This window comes from Stegostoma tigrinum, chromosome 5, assembly GCF_030684315.1.
Source record: "Stegostoma tigrinum isolate sSteTig4 chromosome 5, sSteTig4.hap1, whole genome shotgun sequence".
NCBI lineage: Eukaryota > Metazoa > Chordata > Chondrichthyes > Orectolobiformes > Stegostomatidae > Stegostoma > Stegostoma tigrinum.
Window position 1 is genome coordinate 1,416,637 of NC_081358.1, and position 20,163 is coordinate 1,436,799.

A 20,163-nucleotide genomic window follows, 5' to 3' on the forward strand; every position below is an offset into this window, starting at 1 on the left:
GTAACCCTGGTAACAAGGTGCTTCCACACAGCTCGCTTTTGGATCCAGCTCGATGTCGCCCGTCAGTGGAGTGGAGCCATGGGTACCCTGGAGTTGTGTGTGATGCCTCCGTTACTATCCATCGCTTGACCTTGTCTGAACCTTCACCACTTGCTCTGAAAGAGAATAAACTCATCCTATCAAATTCCCACGGTGTGTACAGGTTCTGTTCATGGTCTCTCCAGGTAGAAATCACTGGGTCATCCTTACCCATTGCAACTGGCTATCAGAATTACTCCAGTTAATAGCAGGTCACAGCAGGAGATATCAGGACAGCTGACTGACAGCTTCGTGGTAGGGACAGGTTTTCAGGAGCATCTTAAAGGAGGGGGGAAGCAAGGGAGAGAAGGAGATAATTGAAATGCTTTTGTTCAAACTAGGAGGAGGAGACAGAGCTCAGCTGATTGTGGGGTTGGAGAATATGTTAGAGATAGGCAGGGGCAAGGCAATGGAGGGATTTGAACGTATGGATAAGAATCTTTAGTTAGTTTTACCCCCTAAGCTCATTCACATTGTTCAAAGTAGTATATGGTCATGTTCCTGGATAAGTTCAAAGATATCTTTGTAAGCCCTGCTACTGCACAGATTTCTGAGAAATTTTGTCAACTGCATGTGTTCCTGATGCACAGTTGTATTTGGAAACTCTGTTTTGGTTTTCCAACATAAATATATTCAGCTTATGGCTGGGCATATTTAGTCAGGCTAAAGGCATTGAGTAGAAACATAGAACAGGAAGGTTGTAAAACCTGGTGGAGTCAAGGAGAACGTAAGGAGAGGAGACCACATCTGAGTGAGACATAGAAGTAGTGTGTTGTGGGAACTTTGTTTACATGGGAATTTTGTGAAGAGGGAAATTGGTTCTCCTTTTCCTACCTTTTCTCAGCATCCCTTTATTATTAGGAAACAAAGGTTGCTCCCAGAAATAGAGGGTGACCTGGCAACAACATCGGGAGTTTGGCGAATTGCGGGATTTGGGGGAAAGACTGTAGTCAGACTGAGGTTTCAGTGCGTTTCAAAGAAAATGAAGTGTGACAAAGTGGCAAAGGAAGTAAGCAGTTCATTGGTTGGTGAGTTCTTTTTTACTCTCTCTTATTTAAACTAGGCACTTCACTCAGGGTGAGCCGCATGTTAATTAACAGTAAGCACATGCACATCTGGAGGCATTAATTCAAATTTTATTGGGAAAATAATTTGTTCATTAAACATAGTGGGGATGCCAAGTTCACTGATGTTTTCCAGTTGTAGCTTTCCTGGGAAACCACTGTGACCCACAGTAACTGCACCTGCAGGAAAATATCAATAGTTTGGGGAGTTCCATCTCAGAGTTCACGAACCAAGCTACAGACACAGCAGGGCATTAGCGAAGGATCAGTTCTGACTGATTTGAATGAGATTGCTTGATTGTTTGTTTGATTTGTTCCCTGACCAGGAGCAAGACTGCGAGAAGCAGGATTGGAAATCAGGAAAACCAAAAGGACAAAAATAAAGTCTTTGGAAAAGCTCAGCAGGTCTGGCAGCATCTGTGAAGGAGAAAGGGCCTGAGGAAGGGTCACCTGACACGAAACATTCACTCTGTTTTCTCCTCCACAGGTGCTGCCAGACCTGCTGAGCTTTTCCAGCAACTTTGTTCTTGTTGTTGTGGATAGAAATCAGGAAGGTCAAAATGGAGGTGCGTCACCCCTTACAGTTGTCCAATACAATGAAGGTTTCTGTTGGACAGTTGCAAGTGGTGGACAATGGCACATTGGTATAAGGAGCTGTTCAACCTGGTGAAGTAACTAGCAATATAGTGACAACTGGGGACAGCGTGGTCAAAGACATACTTATCTATAGCAGAGACAAAATCCAAAAGTCTCCATTTCAGTGCCAGGGTCCTGGATATCTGCTCACGGCTTGAGAGGAATTGCAATTGGACTGGAAAGATCCAGTTGTCAGAATTCAAGTTTCTAGATGATACATATAAGAGTAGAGGAGATGTTCTGCTTTGGTCATCGGGCACTGGTACCAATATTACGGAAACTAGGAAAGGTACCATTAGGAAAGACTTTCTTTGAATTGTGGTGGAGCTAGTCTTTCTGTCAGTCCTAAAAGTACAGTGGGCTTTAAACTAGATAGTCAGGTGAGATATCACTTGAGGGCAGGCATGTTAAAGTTAAGAGAAGACAAGGCAATAGAGCAGAATCACAACATAGCAAATGATAACCAGAGTGTAACATGAAAGGAGAGATTGAATAAATTTTAATAATGTTCCAGAGGATAAGGCTGGAACTTCAGTCTTTGTAAAATGCCAGAATTAAAAGCGCTGTGTCAGCAAGCTCACATAATTCATAACAAAACTTTAGAAATATATGTTTATGACCTGATAGCCACTTCAGATTAATCTGAAGTTTGTTACAACCAGATTAGATGGGGTGAACTAGCTTCCTCCTTTCAACCTCCTTGATTTTGTGTAAAAATTGTTTCAACAAAAAATTATGTTCATTTTATTTCAAGGCTATACCTTTCTCTAATTAGACAGGGTTAACTTCTTTTACTGTAAGTTAATGAGTCAATCACAGGCTTTTTTTTACAGAGAAAATAGCAGCAATTTTTATTACCTGTTAACTGCACGCAAATTAATGAAGACGCAATGTCAAACATTGAGCATACAGTCACTGGAATTCTCACACACACAGTCACCCATTACCACTGTTAAAATGAGATAAAGTACAGTATTAATGAAAATAAAAGGTTATTGAGTTTGACAGTCCTTTGGATGTCCTTAAGTCATAAGATTTTAAATTGAGACAAAGGTTGATGAGTTGGTTTCCTGGAGGTGGTCAACAGTAGTGAGCATTGGAATTGTCTTTTAAGTTATCTGTTCCCCAATGCTTCTTCCCAGTCAGTGCTTAAAGATGTCACACTCTTCTGAAGGGAAAGAGCCTTCTCATCCTGTATTCAAGTTCTACTTTATAATTCTGTCTCCTCCTCATCTGCCACACAGCTCTTTGAAAAGCCAGTGATAATGAGAACTGCAGATGCTGGAGAATCCAAGATAACAAAGTGTGGAGCTGGATGAACACAGCAGGCCAAGCAGCATCTCAGGAGCACAAAAGCTGACGTTTCGGGCCTTCATCAGAGAGGGGTCTAGGCCCGAAACGTCAGCTTTTGTGCTCCTGAGATGCTGCTTGGCCTGCTGTGTTCATCCAGCTCCACACTTTGTTATCTCTGAAAAGCCAGTTGGTTGTTTAGTTGGTATCTGCTCACGTTATTGAGCCCAGGTGGTGTCATTGCTAACTTGAGAAGACTGTAATTTTGCCATAAATGAAATAGGTGAGGATCTTTTTGCACCTCCTATGGGCTGGTCTATCTGATTTCATTGTCTTTGGAGAAAATGTTCATTTCAATTTATACTGTATTTAATATCATGCATATTGGCTGCTAAAATCTAGCCATCTTGCGTGGATCAAGTGATCAAATCAGCCATTTTAAGACAGTATTTTTGTCCCTTGTAAATAATACTTCCATCCACAGATGTGCCAAGTATTAAATCAGCTGATAGAATTCAAACATCAATAGTCCATATTTTATATTATCATGACAATTTTTAACGCTGTTTGACACTTTAGAATGGCAGCAAGTTAGAATACGATGGTGGAAAAGGTGGTTTGTGAGTTAAGGATGACGTTAGTACAGTAGTAAGAGATTACCTCAATTCAGAATATCAAGAAGCCCATTCAAATTGGGTAAAATGATGAGAATACTGGATTGTGTCCTTAACAATAGTTGCACTGTCAGATAGAACATAACAGAGAAAACATTAAGGATTTCAAAGAAAGGGATTACAATAATTGGGTGAGTTTAATCTTGTATTGGATGAATCAGACATATAAAGGTAGCCTAAAAGATGAGATTGTTTAATGGATTTAGAACTATTTTATCAAGTGGTCCATTTCTAGATCCAACCAGGGAGCAGGCTATTTTAGACATAACATGTCCAATAAGACAAAATTAAGAAATGACCCCATAATAATTGAGCCTGTAGACTGCATGATCGCAACATGACAAACTTTCATAATAGTTTGAGGGAGTGAAGTGTGAGTCTAAGACTAGTGCCTTAAATTTAAATAAAAACAGTTACAAGAGCATGAGATCAGAGTTGGCTTCAGTGAACTGGGAAGATAGATTAAAAGTTAGGACTGTAGAGAAACCGAGACAAACATTTAAAGTGTTTGTCCATAACTCTCATCAAAGATGAATGTCATTGAGAAGAAAAGATCCTATGAGAAGGACATTCTACCCATGGCTAACTAAGGATGTTGAAGATAGTACCAAATTGAAAGTAAAAATGTGCAATACTGCGCAACTTAGCGGTAAGTCACAAGATTAAATCAACTCTATAAATTGGCAAAGAGTGATTTTAATAGACAAACGGGCAAATTAAATATTAGACAAAGCTAATTAGCTATAGGACAACTGAGAGCAAGAGGGGTTTTTTTTTGTCTATCTTTCCTAAACATCTAAATTCAATTCCCAGTTTGGTCGCCCTGTAAGCCAGGCCTCTCTGATGTCAATTTACATCAGTTTGTGGATTCAAATCATCAACCTTTTTCAAATGCTACTTGCATTCAGATAGAGTGCCTTTTTAAACATCATTCTCTATTCTCATCCTATTTAGTGCTTACCTATGCTTTTTCGTGCTTTCTGTTTTTGCTTCCTACTTTCCTATTTCTTTTTACTAGTTTTGCTTCCTCTGAATCTGAGCTTCCTCTCAGGTTCCAAGAGAACCAGAAAGATAGCACAGTGTGAGTCTAAGACTAGTGCCTTAAATTTAATTAAAAACAGTTACAAGTGTAGATAAGCTGAGAGATCTCGGTGTCCATGTACACAGATCCTTGAAAGTTGCCACCCAGGCTGACAGGGCTGTTAAGAAGGCATACAGTGTTTTAGCTTTTATTAATAGAGGGATCGAGTTCCGGAACCAAGAGCTTATGGTGAAGCTGTACAAAACTCTGGTATGGCTGCACTTGGAGTATTGTGTACAGTTCTGGTCACCGCATTATAAGAAGGATGTGGAAGCTTTGGAAAGGGTGCAGAGGAGATTTACAAGGATGTTGCCCGGTATGGACGGAAGGTCTTACGAGGAAAGGCTGAGGGACTTGAGGGTGTTTTCGTTCGAGAGAAGAAGGTTGAGAGGTGACTTAATTGAAACATATAAAATAATCAGAGGGTTAGATAGGGTGGATAGGGAGAGCCTTTTTCCTAGGATGGTGACGGCGAGCACGAGGGGGCATAGCTTTAAATTGAGGGGTGAAAGATATAGGACAGATGTCAGAGGTAGTTTCTTTACTCAGAGTAGTAAGGGAATGGAACGCTTTGCCTGCAACGGTAGTAGATTCGCCAACTTTAGGTACGTTTCGGTAGTCATTGGTCAGCATATGGACGTACATGGAATAGTGTAGGTTAGATGGGCTTGAGATCAGTATGACAGGTTGGCACAACATCGAGGGCCGATGGGCCTGTACTGTGCTGTAATGTTCTATGTTCTTTGTTCCTGACAATTGAGTTTCAAATCCAACAAAACTAGTAACTCTGTCTGCAAGGATATTACTGCCAGACTAACAAAGGTAAACCCCATCCACTTTGTAAGTATCCCTCTCGCCCTAGAATGAAATGCCATCTCTCCTGCACCAGTTCTCTGGTAACATGTGCAATTATTCAGTTCTTCAGTGTTCACTAGCACTGGAATTGACAATAACCCTGAAGCAACAACTTTAGAGGTTTTGCTTTTACATTTGCTTTCTTGATTGCTGTATTCTTCTTTCAGGAGCACAACTCCTTTAATATTTAAACAAAAATAAACAAATGAACTGTGGATGCTGGAAATCTGAAACAAAAAAACAGAAATTGCTGGAAAATCTCAGCAGGTCATGCAACATCTGTGGAGACAAGTCAGAGTTCGTGTTCAGGCCCAGTGACCCTTCTTCAGAACACATCCATTCATATTTAAGTCATGGCATGGACTAAGACCACCAACATGTGCCATAGCCTTTTGCCGTTCACCTTCCCCCAGAGGAATGATGCCATTTAATGACATCCTTCACCTTGGCAGCAGGGAGGGAGCATACCATGGTGGAGTCATGTCTGTTGTCACAGAAACACTCGCAAACCAATGAGGCCCCGATCTCTGCTATTCTTGCCATCTTCCTTTTCTCCTGTAGAGCTTGGTATTCATGTAGCTGTGGCTTCACTCCTCCAAGGAACTAGTACCCTCACCAGTATCCAATGCAGAAAACTGATGAGCGAGCAGGATCATGGGGCATCACTGTACAATCTTTCTGCTTCTCTTGGACCACCTTTCTGCCTGCCTACTCCAGGCCTGCAGTGTGACCAACTTTCTGAGAGTGCTATCTACATAACTCTCAGCCTTGCAGATGTGCCACAGTGTCTGCGACCATCGTTCACTCTCTGAAACCGAGGGCCCAAGGTTTTGCAACTACCGGACATTTCTTGCACATGTGGTGGGCTAGGTCACCAGCAGCATTCACAATTTCCCACTAGTACAGGATATGCATTCCATGTGACCAAACTATTTTACAATTTTACTCTCCCACATTAACTTAGTTTGAAATTGGCTTACTTGTATTGATTTCATTCTGTTTGGCCTGAATTAATAACTAATGCTAATAATAAATATGAATAAGCCATACAACAATTGATAAATTTCACGAGTACTGATTAAATTTGACAAAGAATAGAGACACTTCACTAGTTGCAATAAACCACGCACACCTTAAACAACAGACAATTACTAATAAATTACGGGAGTTTAAATGAAGAATGACTTAAGTACTCACCAATCCCTGACCTCCCCATTCCTGTGACCTCAATGTAACTTTTTTTGTGAAGGCTACCAGTCAACAGACAGTAAGGGTCTCACAGCCCCTCACAGCACATCTCTCCCCTCGCATCACCTCCAGCCTCGCTGAGGCCCAGGATTGAAAGGGTTTTTTTTATTGTGAGAAAAGGTTAAGTAAGATGGGCCTACAATGACTATAGTTTAAAAGTGGAGAGTTAATATGATTGAATCATATAATTTCCTAAAGGGACTTGACCCATTGGATGGTGAGAGCATTTTTCCTTTTGTGGGGAGTCTACAATAAGGGATCACTGTTTAAAGTTTGGGGGTATCCCATTTAAATAAGGAAGGATCTTTCTCTCTCAGAGGACAGAATGTCCCTAGAATTCTCTTACCCAGTGAGCAGTGGAGTCTGCCTCATCGAATATATTCAAAGCTGAATTAGAAAGACTTTTGATTGGGATAGGCAGGAAAGTGGAGTTAAGGCTATGATCAGATCTGCTTTGCTATTAGCAAATGGTCAAGCAGGCTTGAGGGGCTGAATGGTCTGCTCCTGAAATACATTGTGTTAAATGAAGCTATTTAAAAAAGAAACAAAGGAACATATTTGGGTATGTGTGGGTATATGGGTATGGGGCAGCACGGTGGCTCAGTGGTTAGCACTGCAGCCTCACAGCGCCAGGGACCCGGGTTCAATTCCCACCTCGGGTGAGTGTCTGTGTGGAGTTTGCACATTCTCCCTGTGTCTGCATGGGTTTCCTCCGGGTGCTCCGGTTTCCCCCCACAGTCCAAAGATGTGCAGGCTAGGTGGATCGGCCATGCTAAATTGCCCGTAGTGTTCAGGGGTGTGTGGGTTATAGGGGGATGGGTCTGGGTGGGATGCTCCAAGGGGCAGTGTGGACTTGTTGGGCCGAAGGGCCTGTTTCCACACTGTAGGGAATCTAATCTAATAATATTGATTGTGTTTCTTTCTAAATGTAGTATTAATTTAATGTCTTATCTAAGATGTACATTTCAGTTACTATTTCTTCCTGAAATAAAAAGGCTAGAGTTTCACAAACCAAAGTGATGAAGACTCCAGAGACCGGAAGTAAAAACAGAAAGTGTTAGAGCAGGACAGGCAGCAGCTGGGGAGTTTCTTTGGAGAGAGTATGTCAGGCTCACAATGTTAATTCTTTTTCACTGTCCACACATTCTGACAGACCTGTTAAGTTTGTCCAGGATTTTTTGTTTTTATTCTTAAGTTTTTAGTTGGCTCATCAACATATTTTGGCTAACAACTGTTTATGTTGAAAATCCCTATTATAAAGTTTTCATAGACAATCACCCTCTCAAATGTTACCAAATTCTGTTCACACAAAGTCAGGTTTGTAGACAGGATGCCTTTACATTGCTTATTAGTATATGTTTATTCAAAAAATGTTATAAATACTGCTTAGAGAGATGGAATGGAATAACCCATTCTCTCTGTAATGAACAAATGTTGAACTCCTTGATATGTTTAATTCAAATGAATGAGGCCTGTTCTCTGGTGTGTTGATATAGGAACCAGTTTCATCCCATACTGGTCCATGCAAGGGATAAATAACGGTCATTGGCTGGCTCTTATTCCAAATGATGAGATCTTAAATTGGCATTTCAAGGATATGGATCATCTCACCAACATCTCCTACAAAGCCAAGTTCCATCACTTCAAGGTATTCGTGAGTCTTATTTAAAGGAGAGTGCAATAACGAGTTAAATACTGTTGCATTACTTACTCATAGACATTGACGTATTTTGCAAGCTCACTAAAATTCTTGTCCTCACTTTCAGATCAATCTATGGTCTCATAGTCTACTTTTTTCAGAAATCTCCTCCATCTTTGCAACTTTACGGTACCTGCAATCCTCTAGTTTTGCACCTTGTAGATATTCCAGTTCCATTACACCATCAGTGGTGGCTATTTCTTCAGCTTTCAGCATTTGATGATCTGGAATTCACACCATAAACCTCTCCAACACTCTCTCTTCTCCTTTAAGACCTTCCTTGAAATTTGACATTTTGATCGAGTGTATGGTAATCTTCCTTAATGCAGTTGTTCCAATGTGCGTCGGAGCCGAGACTCTGTTTTTAGCCTCTAGCCTTTGGATCTGTCAATAGGGGGTTTACTGCTGCGGGGACTTTGATTACGTTGTTATGATCAGAACCATGGAGTCTTTTGGTTCCGTTAAATACTGGTTTATTAATAGAGGGCCTTAAGCGCAGTGAAGTGAAAGTCCTGGAAATTCACAATGAGCAAACATGACCCCCCCCCCCCCCACACACACATGCACGTATGTACACACACACACACACACACACACACACACACACACACACACACACACACACACACCATATTCCAATGATCAAATTCTTTAAAGGATGATGGCTGAAGTTAGAGAATAGGGATCCTGGGTGAACAGCCAAAGATGAGCCTACTTGTCCATTGGTAATGAGGAGCCCTCTCACCGATGCAGCAAATATTGAATTACCTATGTCACCCCTGTAGTCTTTTGCCATTTCTTTGTTGGTGGAGAGAAACCGATAAGTGCCCCAAATTAGTGTCATCAATTATTCTTTATCCAAAGTGCCTCATTGCATGTTTTTAAAACAAGAATTTTTCATGAATTTGAGATTCATCTAATAACTCACATTCCAAATGCGCAAGTGAAGAGCTGAGCCTCTTAATACAGGCCCGTAATCGAGCAGAAGCGAGGTGGAGAATATTTGTAAAAATGACGTGGAAATGTTCAGGTTCCATCTGGGAGTTTTCAAAGTCCCTTATCTACAGCAGAGGAGAAGAATGAAGGGAGGATGAGCAGTAGGAAGAGAGGAAGAAGGGAGAAGGAAAAGAGGGCTGGGGGGATAAAAGAGAGATGAAGATAGGAGAAAGCAGACAAGAGGTGAGGGAAAGAGTGAAATGTATGCAAATTAAGAGAAGAGAGAAAGAAAAGAGAAGGAAAGCAAAGGAAAGGGAGAGAATGTAGAAAAGAGCAGAGAAGCATGGGCTACAGGAGGAGATGGGAACAGGGGAGCAGGAAAGGGAGCAGTTCTACTAGGCCCGAAACGCCAGCTTTTGTGCTCCTGAGATGCTGCTGGGCCTGCTGTGTTCATCCAGCCTCACACTTTGTTATCTTGGATTCTCCAGCATCTGCAGTTCCCATTATCACTGATACAGTTCTACTACTTTGAAAATTTTGGAAAGATGTTCATTTTACAGTCTGAGATAGTTAGTAATGGTTCAGTTTTGTTTCTTTTTTAGGACAATGATTCTATTGTAATGTCCCACAAATTCGTACAGCAACCAAACCATTTCAAGATCATGAATTCAGTTCGGAATAATTCACTGCAGCCTCTCACTTGGGCCAGCAACCAGAACGGTGATTGGTACTTTGACCAGGACAACTTGACCCTGTATTATCTGAGTAAGGTTATGAACATTGACTGCACTTTACCAGAAAACTCAATGGCTATCAAGAACTTTGCCATAGGTGTGGGTGATCTGATATTTTCATGGTGGGGGAGGGGATTGAGTTTGGATTTTTGCTGTGGTTGAGGTTGGACCCTGGAGTTAGGGAAGCACGCAACTCCCAGGGATAAGTAAGACTACATTAGAACGATTTGAGGCCATGCCAGGCACATTGACACAGATATTCCAATGGCCAGAGAATTATTGAAGCTGCACAGTGTACAGTTTTGTGCTAGCACAATGCAGAATTCCAAATGCAGCTGACTCCATCAGGATTGGCCATGAAATTTATTTTTCCAGCAACAGTCTGAAAGAGTCTGTTAAAATTGAAGAATTTGCAAGTCCCACTTTGTTTAGCTTTGGAAAAGTTTGGAAATCTAAAGCACCCCCGACACACCACTAACCCTACATTACACTTCCTTCAACCCTTTACATTCTGCAGTCTCCTTGGAATTACATCCCTAGCAGAACAGTGCCCTGACCCAACTCCCACTGAAAGGAATGCTCACTTTCCTCCCCTCTTTGTCTCCCTCCCCAGCATCAGCCTGACCCCAACCCCTCCAACCTTGGAACCATTGTTTCCCCACCTGCCCAAAGCCTCCTAGCCCTGAGACCACTGACTTACCAGACCCAAGACTCTTCACTGCTGGTCTTTGCCCACTCATCCAGACTCAAGACCTACAGCCACCACCAAGATTCTCCCTCGCCCCCAAAAGATCCAATACACCCTCTTATTGCAGCCTGATCCCCGGACCCCAATAGCACCCCTTTTGCCCATGACCTACTCATTATCTACCTGGCATCTATGCACCCTACCCACACAGCAACCTGACTAAATATCATCCTATCTCCACACTTCCCTTGCATACCGACCTTTTCACGGTGTCTGGCTATGCCACTGGATGTTTAAATGACAGAACACAGCTCACAGACCGCTGACTCACTGTAAACTAGAGTTTCCAACCCTCCACACAATATCTGGGTCAATGTCTTGGAAATGACATTTCCTCATCTATTTAAAATAGACTATTGGCTTGCAGAAATTAAATTGTTTTAAATACTGTTTCCATTTTCTGATAATGAGTAAATTTTACAAAGGGAACATTGTGCCTTGTTTCTTACTTTGGATTTACATCTGCGCTCGGTAAGCATGTGGTACCATGCAGCACCTGGAGAAATCAGCACTTGTGCGACTACCCATAGTCAAATTCATTTAAAATACTAAAAAGGGAGATCACAGTTCCAGAGTTATGTTTCTATTTTGAAAGTCACAAGAAATGCCATTTACTTTGTCTTAACCAGTCTGTTGTTCCCTTTATATTAATGCAGAGTCTCATGTTGTTAAAATATTACCAGCTCCTGATGTTGTTCAATAACGTTCCAGTTTCAGGAAGGAGAATTTCAGATCAACACAGCTTTCATTCAAACCTTGACCCAACAATGGTTGACATCGATGTTCAGTTTCAAGTATTTCGCTGTTTTTACAAGAACTGTGAGCCACCTCCCAGACAGCCAGAGATCAATGATTCTTATTATGTGTAAGATATAACATTGTATAAAAGCTAGTGAGGACAGAGGGGAGATGATTAATATTCAAACAAATCTCTCAATTGGTTGTTGCAATTGATTTACGGACCTTTACAGCATTTGTAGCTGTTGTTCCCATGCAGGTGTTTTTCAAAGGCCGTCTAATTAATCCCATTCTCTCAGTTTTTTCCACTTTTAAGTCCTTCTCCAGTTCTCTATTGAAAATTGCTACTGAATTTGCTTCCTCCATCCTTTCAAGTAATATGTTCCAAATCATAACAGCTCACTGCTTTAAAACATTTTTCATCTCCCCCTCTGGTTACTTTACCAGTTGCTTTCAAACCGTCTGCCTGCTTTGTGCATATAATTTCAGTTATTTTGCTTTTAATCAACACCTGCTTCTCAATTAACGAAAGGAACCTTTGTCACTGTCAAAAACCCTTTCTTTCCAGGGCATGGTCGAACTCCTCGTTCTGGGAATCAAGGCTAGAATCCAATCACACTGTCCCTACTGAAGGTAGCAGCGTGCTGATCGAACAAGGTACAGAGTGATGATAAAACCAATCGGTTCTCTAATCACAATGTACAGCTCCTAATCCATAAATCACAAAAAGCTAGCATACAAATTCAATGAGTAATAGGGAAGGCAAATGGAATGTTAGTCTTTTATTTTTAAAGGAAATGGAGCATAAAAATTATAAAACTACAAGGCACTAATCCGACCACCAGCTGGAATACTGTGAATAATTTTGGTCCCCTTACCTAAGGAAGGACATATTGACCTTGGAAGCAATCTGGAGAAAGTTCACTGGTTGATCCTGGGTACGTAGGGATTTACTTAAGAGGAGAGGTTCAATAGGTTTGGCCAGTACACATTGAAGTTCAGAAGAATGAGAGGAGATCTTATTGAAATATACATCATTCTTAGGGGGCTTACAGGATGACACAGAAATGTTGTTTCCCTGCTGTGGGAATGTCTATCGGACCAGAGGATATAACCTCAGTGAAAGGGATTTCCCATTTAAGACTGAGAGTTGGAGGAATTTCTTCTCTTAAAGATAGTGTATCTGTGGAAATCTTCAATCTGAAGTTTGTAGAGACTGGGTCATTACATATATTCAAGGCTGAAATAGACACATTTTTAATCAACAAGGAAATCCAAGTTTGTGGAGAAAAGGCAGGAAAATGGAATTGAGTATTATCAGATCAGTCATGATCTCATTGAATGGCAAGCAGACTCGATGGACTGAATGGCCTACTTCTGCTTCTATGTGTTAAGCCAATGCCTCCAGCCCCAGAGCGCACTCCCTAAACCATGGAAGTATAGAAACTAGGTGTAGAAATAGGCTGTTCAGCCCATCAAGCCTTCTATGTCATTCAACGTGATCATGACTGATCAGCCATGAATACCACAGTTAGTTTACTTTCTAGAAATCTGGCCATTCTTTTATAAATATGCACACGACTTTGCTGTACAGTCATCTGTGATTGGAAATTCCACTGGTTCACCACTGTCTAAGTGCAGAAATTTCTCCTATCTCAGTCTACCACACATCTCGACAACACAATCCTTTATTCTGGATCACCCAACCAGGAGAAACATTATCCCTGCGTCCAGCCTGTACTACCTTGTTAGTGCCCCTCCCAATTTTCCAAACTCCAGTGAATGCAGGAACAGTCGACCCACCCTCCCCGCTCCCCCCACCCCACACTACAAAGCAATGCCTCTAATTCCAGAGAATACTCCCTAATCCAATTTTCCTCATCCAGAGTACAGTGCTTAAACTAATTTCCCTAAATTCACTGTGCATTCCCTAGAGCAATGTCATTCATCACAGAATACACTCCCTAAATCAATTTCCATAATCCTAGAGTACACTAGAAACTCTATGAATCCCAAGCTGTAATGATTTCTCGTTATGTTAAGATATGCTGAAGAGCGTTTGTTGCTGGACAGATTGGGATACAAAAAGGAAAACATCTGTACATCTAACACTTTGGCACTGTTCTAAGTGAATCGATGTGGCTAAATATACAGTTTTGAGTCAGGAAAGATGTTTAATTTGAATAATTTTTGCGAACTGTTTACAAATCTTGTCAGATGAAAGAACTGTCTGTGCGGAGTTTACACATTCTCCCCATGTCTGCATGGGTCTCCTCCAGGTGCTCCAGTTTCCTCCCACAGTCCAAAGATGTGCAGGCTAGGTGGATCGGCCATGCTAAATTGCCTGTAGTGTTCAGGGGTGTGTGGGTTATAGGGGGATGGGTCTGGGTGGGTTGCTGCAAGGGGTGGTGTGGACTTGTTGGGCCAAATGGCCTGTTTCCACACTGTAGGGAATCTAATCTAATCAAAACACTGCCATTAAAACGCTCCCAACAGTAAGCAGAAAGACCTGAATTTCAATAGCACCTTTCTTCACCTATTGTGCTTTTCAGCCAACAAAGTGCAGTGACTATTGACATCTAAAAAATGCAACAGCCTAAGTTTCACAAAGTTATCTCCCACAAATAGCAATATGATATTAGAACATAGAACATAGAACGGTACAGCACAGAACAGGCCCTTCAGCCCATGATGTTGTGCCGACCATTGATCCTCATGTATGCACCCTCAAATTTCTGTGACCATATGCATGTCCAGCAGTCTCTTAAATGTCCCCAATGACCTTGCTTCCACAACTGCTACTGGCAGCGCATTCCATGCTCTCACAACTCTCTGCGTAAAAAACCTGCCTCTGACATCCCCTCTATACTTTCCTCCAACCAGCTTAAAACTATGACCCCTCGTGTTAGCCTTTTCTGCCCTGGGAAATAGTCTCTGGCTATCAACTCTATCTATGCCTCTCATTATCTTGTATACCTCAATTAGGTCCCCTCTCCTCCTCCTTTTCTCCAATGAAAAAAGTCCGAGCTCAGTCAACCTCTCTTCATTAGATAAGCCCTCCAGTCCAGGCAGCATCCTGGTAAACCTCGTCTGAACCCTCTCCAAAGCATCCACATCTTTCCTATAATAGGGCGACCAGAACTGGACGCGGTATTCCAAGCACGGTCTAACCAAAGTTTTATAGAGCTGCAACAAGATCTCACGACTCTTAAACTCAATCCCCCTGTTAATGAAAGCCAAAACACCATATGCTTTCTTAACAACCCTGTCCACTTGGGTGGCCATTTTAAGGGATCTATGTATCTGCACACCAAGATCCCTCTTGTTCCTCCACACTGCCAAGAATCCTATCCTTAATCCTGTACTCAGCTTTCAAATTTGACCTTCCAAAATGCATCACCTCGCATTTATCCAGGTTGAACTCCATCTGCCACCTCTCAGCCCATCTCTGCATCCTGTCAATGTCCTGCTGCAGCCTACAACAGGCCCCTATACTGTCAACGACACCTCCAACCTTCGTGTCATCTGCAAACTTGCTGACCCATCCTTCAATCCCCTCATCCAAGTCATTAATAAAAATTACAAACAGTAGAGGCCCAAGGACAGAGTCCTGTGGAACACCACTCACCACTGACTTCCAGGCAGAATATTTTCCTTCTACTACCACTCACTGTCTTCTGTTGGCCAGCCAATTCTGTATCCAGGCAGCTAAGTTCCCCTGTATCCCATTCCTCCTGACCTTCTGAATGAGCCTACCATGGGGAACCTTATCAAATGCCTTACTGAAGTCCATATACACCACATCCACAGCTCGACCCTCATCAACTTTTCTAGTCACGTCCTCAAAGAACTCAATAAGGTTTGTGAGGCATGACCTACCCCTCACAAAGCTGTGTTGACTGCATTTAATCAAGCCATGCTCTTCCAGATGGTCATAAATTCTATCCCTCAGAATCCTTTCTAACACCTTGCAGACGACAGACGTGAGACTTACTGGTCTGTAATTGCCGGGGATTTCTCTATTTCCTTTCTTGAAGAGAGGAATTACATTTGCCTCTCTCCAGTCCTCAGGTACGACTCCAGTGGAGAGCGAGGATGCAAACATCTTCGCAAGCGGCGAAGCAATTGCATTTCTCGTTTCCCAAAGCAGCCGAGGACAAATGTGGTCCAGGCCTGGTGGCTTGTCAATCTTAATGTTTGACAAAATTTTCAGCACATCAGCTTCCTCTGTCTCTATCCATTTCAGCATGCACACCTGCTCTTCAAAGGTTTCATTCATTACAAAGTTCGTTTCTTTCGTAAAGACAGAAGCAAAAAACTCATTTAGGGCTTCCCCTACCTCCTCAGACTCCACACACAAGTTCCCAATGCTATCCCTGATCAGCCCTACTCTTTCTTTGACCATTCTCTTATTCCTCACATAAGTGTAAAATGCCTTTGTGTTCTCCCTAATCCGTTCTGCCAAGCCTTTCTCGTGCCCCCTCCTGGCTCTCCTCAGACCATTTTTGAGCTCCTTCCTTGCCTGCGTGTAATCCTCTCTAGCTGAACTTGACCCTAGCTTCCTCCACCTTATGTAAGCTACCTTCTTCTTTTTCATAAGAAGCTCCACCGCTCTCGTCATCCAAGGTTCCTTTATCTTACCCCTTTCTTGCCTGTCTCAGAGGGACATATTTATTCATCACTTGCAACAACTGTTCCTTAAACAGTCTCCACATGTCTATAGTGCCTTTACCATGGAACAATTGCTCCCAGTCCATGCTTCCTAACTCATGTCTAATCGCATCATAGTTTCCTCCTCCCCAATTAAATATCCTCCCATTTTGCCTAATCCTCTCCTTCTCCATAGCTATGTAGAATGTGAGGCAGTTATGGTCACTATCACCAAAATGCTCTCCCACCACAAGATCTGATACCTGCCCCGGCTCATTTCCGAGCACCAAGTCTAGAATGGCCTCTCCCCTCGTCAGCCTGTCAACGTACTGAGTTAGGAAACCCTCCTGAACACACCTTACAAAAACAGCTCCATTCAAATCTTCTGCTGGAAGGAGGTTCCAATCAATATTGGGAAAGTTAAAGCCACCCATTACAACAACCCTACTACGTCCACACTTTTCCAAAGTCTGCCAACCTATGCTTTCTTCAATCTCCCTGCTGCTATTGGGGGGCCTGTAGTAAACCCCTAACGAGGGGACTACTCCCTTGCTGTTCCTAATTCCCACCCACACTGACTCGGTAGGCAGATCTTTCTCGACAATGGAAGTTTCTGTAGCTGTGATACCCTCTCTGATGGGTAGTGCTACACACCCTCCTCTTTGTCTCCCCTCCCTATTCTTTTTAAATGCTCTAAACCCTGGAACATCCAGCAACCATTCCTGCCCCTGAGAAACCCATGCCTCTGTTATGGGCCACAACATCATAGCACCAGGTACTGATCCATGCTCTAAGTTCATCACTTTTATTCCTGATACTCCTTGCGTTAAAGCAAACACACTTTAACTAATCCCTTGGTTCCTTCCCAAGAAAATCCTTCCCACTAGCTGGCCTACCTCTTGCTACTGCCTCACCTGCATCAACTCTCACCTCCGGTATACAGCTCAGGTTCCCACCCCCCTGCCATACTAATTTAAACCCTCTCGAACGACTCGAGCAAACCTTCCACCCAGGACATTGGTCCCCTTCCAGTTCAGATGCAACCTGTCCTTCTTGTACAGGTCCCACCTTCCCCAGAAGGCATCCCAATTATCTACATATCTGAAGCCCTCCCTCCTACACCAGCTGCGTAGCCACGTGTTAAGCTGCGCCCGCTCCCTATTCCTCACCTCACTATCTCGTGGCACCAGTATAATCAAGTGTTCCATTTTATTATTTTGTTGAAAGCATAGCTATTGATCAAGATACCAGGGACAATACTGCTACCCTTCAAATTGAGTGTGTTGTGATAACCTGAGGGGGCAAACAAGCCTTCCACTTAATATCTTGTCCAAAAACATCCACTTTGACAGTGAAGCACTGGGAGTGTTGTCCTGGATTATATCCTCTTGTCTCTGGAATGGGACTTGAATCTGTGATCTTCTGACAGGTGTGCGTGTGTGCGTGTGCGTGTGCGTGTGCACGTGTGCGCTGCCATCTATCCATCCATAGTCCCATGAAAATGGTGACACATTCCAGCAGACGCACAGTCAACAAACATTGCCTACACCTGGCAGAGATTCTCACTATTCGGTTAGACCGACCATCTCCTCTTCCCCACTGGAGTTCCACAATGTTGCAGTTTAGCAAGCAGAGTGCTGCTGTTAAACCGATTATGGCAAGATCTCCTACGGCAGGTGAATTAATGATGTCCTTATTTGTATGTGGGTCAGTGTAAAGGCACCAGGAAAATAGTCTGAGTCTTCGGGACTTTTGACAAGAAGTTAAAAGTTGCCAATTTAAATACTAATTATTCATGTTTAAACAAATTATTCCTGCAGGAATCTGGATGGTGGTGGATAGCCCAATTCCTCCACTCTATAATCTTACCATCCTTGGTACCTTAGAAATTAGGGATGACAATTTAGTGTCAGTCAATCGTTCATCGCCGTACACAAGAATCATCCTGAATGCAACATACATTTCAATTCAGGTAAATTGCTATCACAGCCAAAAATTTACATTCGATTTCGGGCAATCATCAGAATTTGAAGTTAGAGCTGGCTAAAGTCAACGAAATATTAACTTAAGATCATGTGAAGACATTGAAAGAGTTATTTCATAACTCTCAGCATTGAAAAGAAAATGTCTAATGGAAGGGCTTGGCTACAGGTAACTAGGAAAGTTTAATAAAAATTTAATTAAAAGAAAAACCATACAGTTCCATGAAGATTTGTATCAATTTAGAAACTTGAACAGAATTTGAAAACACAGCAAAGAATGACTTTGAAAATTAAGCAGGAATTACAGTACAGGAGAAAGCTGACTAGAAAGTTAAAAATAGATATTAAGATATTGTGTAGATATTTAGATAGGAAAAGAGTTGACTGAAGTGAACTTTAGTTCTCTAGATAGTGAGAATGGAAAAATAAAGAAATAGCAGATGAATTGAACAGGTGTTTTGCATCTGTCTTCCCTAGAGAGGATTCAATTAATATCCCAGAAATAATTACACATTGAAGATTAAAGTGGAGCGAGGAACTAAAACAATCCTCTGGGAAAGGGCATTGAGAAAGACATAACAATCCCAGGAACTAATGGACTTCATCCAGTGGTCTTAAAAGGATCGCTGTGAAGCTGTCAGAACCAATCCAGCTGGTTGGCTTTGAATATTTGAAGACCAGTTTAGTATGTATTAGCATGCTGTGAATGCTCTTGAAGACCCTAGTCTGGTGGAATCTTGTTCGACAAAATCAGGAAAGATGTGTTCACAAAGGAGGCATTTACTTGACAGGGAAGGCTTCTTTCTCCAAGTTCTGGTGACTACAAACTTCGTCACTAACTTAGTTCCTTTATAACCAAACCATTTCTTTGCATAAATGCTACTCTCTCCATGTCATTACCCTCAGGTACAACTTGTAAACCATTGGTTACCTCTTTTACAGTTTCAGTTTTTCTGATTTTTGGCAGAATTCTAATTCCAGATAGTCACAAAATCTTTTAATTGTTCAAGGGACAGAACTCTTAAATCCTCGAAAGGAACTCGCTTAATTCTCCGAGGAACATGCCAGCATCAGATACAAACATCTCTTTCCTGCATGCAGCGCAAATTCAAGAAAGCCTTTTGCAGCTTTGCAGAAATTGGTTTGAAAGTGACAATTTACCCAGTATAATGTTTTAATTTCATTCATGTGTTCAACTTGTATGCCGAGGACTATTGTTATCCTCAATAGCATAGTGGTTAATACCCCTGCCTGTCAATCAGGAGACCAGCATTTCCACGCCCAGGGAAGCTCTAAGCGTTTGTGTACAAGATGATGATAGGCATAGATAGAGTGGATAGCCAGAGACTTTTCCCTAGGGTGGAAATGATAATTACAAACAGACATAATTTTCAGAGATAATGGGAACTGCAGATGCTGGAGAATTCCATAATAAAACATAATTTTCAGGTGATTGGAGGAAGGTATAGGGGGGATGTCAGAGGTAGGTTCTTCACACAGAGAGTGGTGGGCCTGAGGAATGCGCTGCTGGCAGTGGTAGTGGGGTCAGATACTTTAGAGACTTTTAAGCCACTCTTGGCTAGGCACATGGAGGACAGTAAAATGTAGGGTATGCAGGGTGGTTTGATCTTAGAGTAGGATAATGGGTCGGCTCAACATTGTGGGCTGAAGGGTTAGTTCTGTGCTGTACTGTTCTATGTTCTTGAGATCCTAGTGGGTTATGTTCAGGACCAGATAAGGATCCTGAAAC

The 20,163-nt window shown here is 42.1% G+C and overlaps 1 protein-coding gene across 5 annotated transcripts in view; it reads left to right on the top strand.

Annotated features, from left to right (window-relative positions):
• pkhd1l1.1 (PKHD1 like 1, tandem duplicate 1) overlaps nt 1-20,163 on the top strand; it is a 267,609-nt gene that overhangs the window by 171,194 nt on the left and 76,252 nt on the right. For all 5 annotated transcript variants that reach the window (XM_059645764.1, XM_059645760.1, XM_059645761.1 and 2 more), the window contains exons 51-56: nt 1-192; nt 8,423-8,574; nt 10,164-10,326; nt 11,755-11,908; nt 12,350-12,438; nt 18,252-18,403. In XM_059645764.1, the coding sequence (XP_059501747.1) occupies nt 1-192; nt 8,423-8,574; nt 10,164-10,326; nt 11,755-11,908; nt 12,350-12,438; nt 18,252-18,403 (902 nt within the window). The remainder of the gene's footprint in view (nt 193-8,422; nt 8,575-10,163; nt 10,327-11,754; nt 11,909-12,349; nt 12,439-18,251; nt 18,404-20,163) is intronic.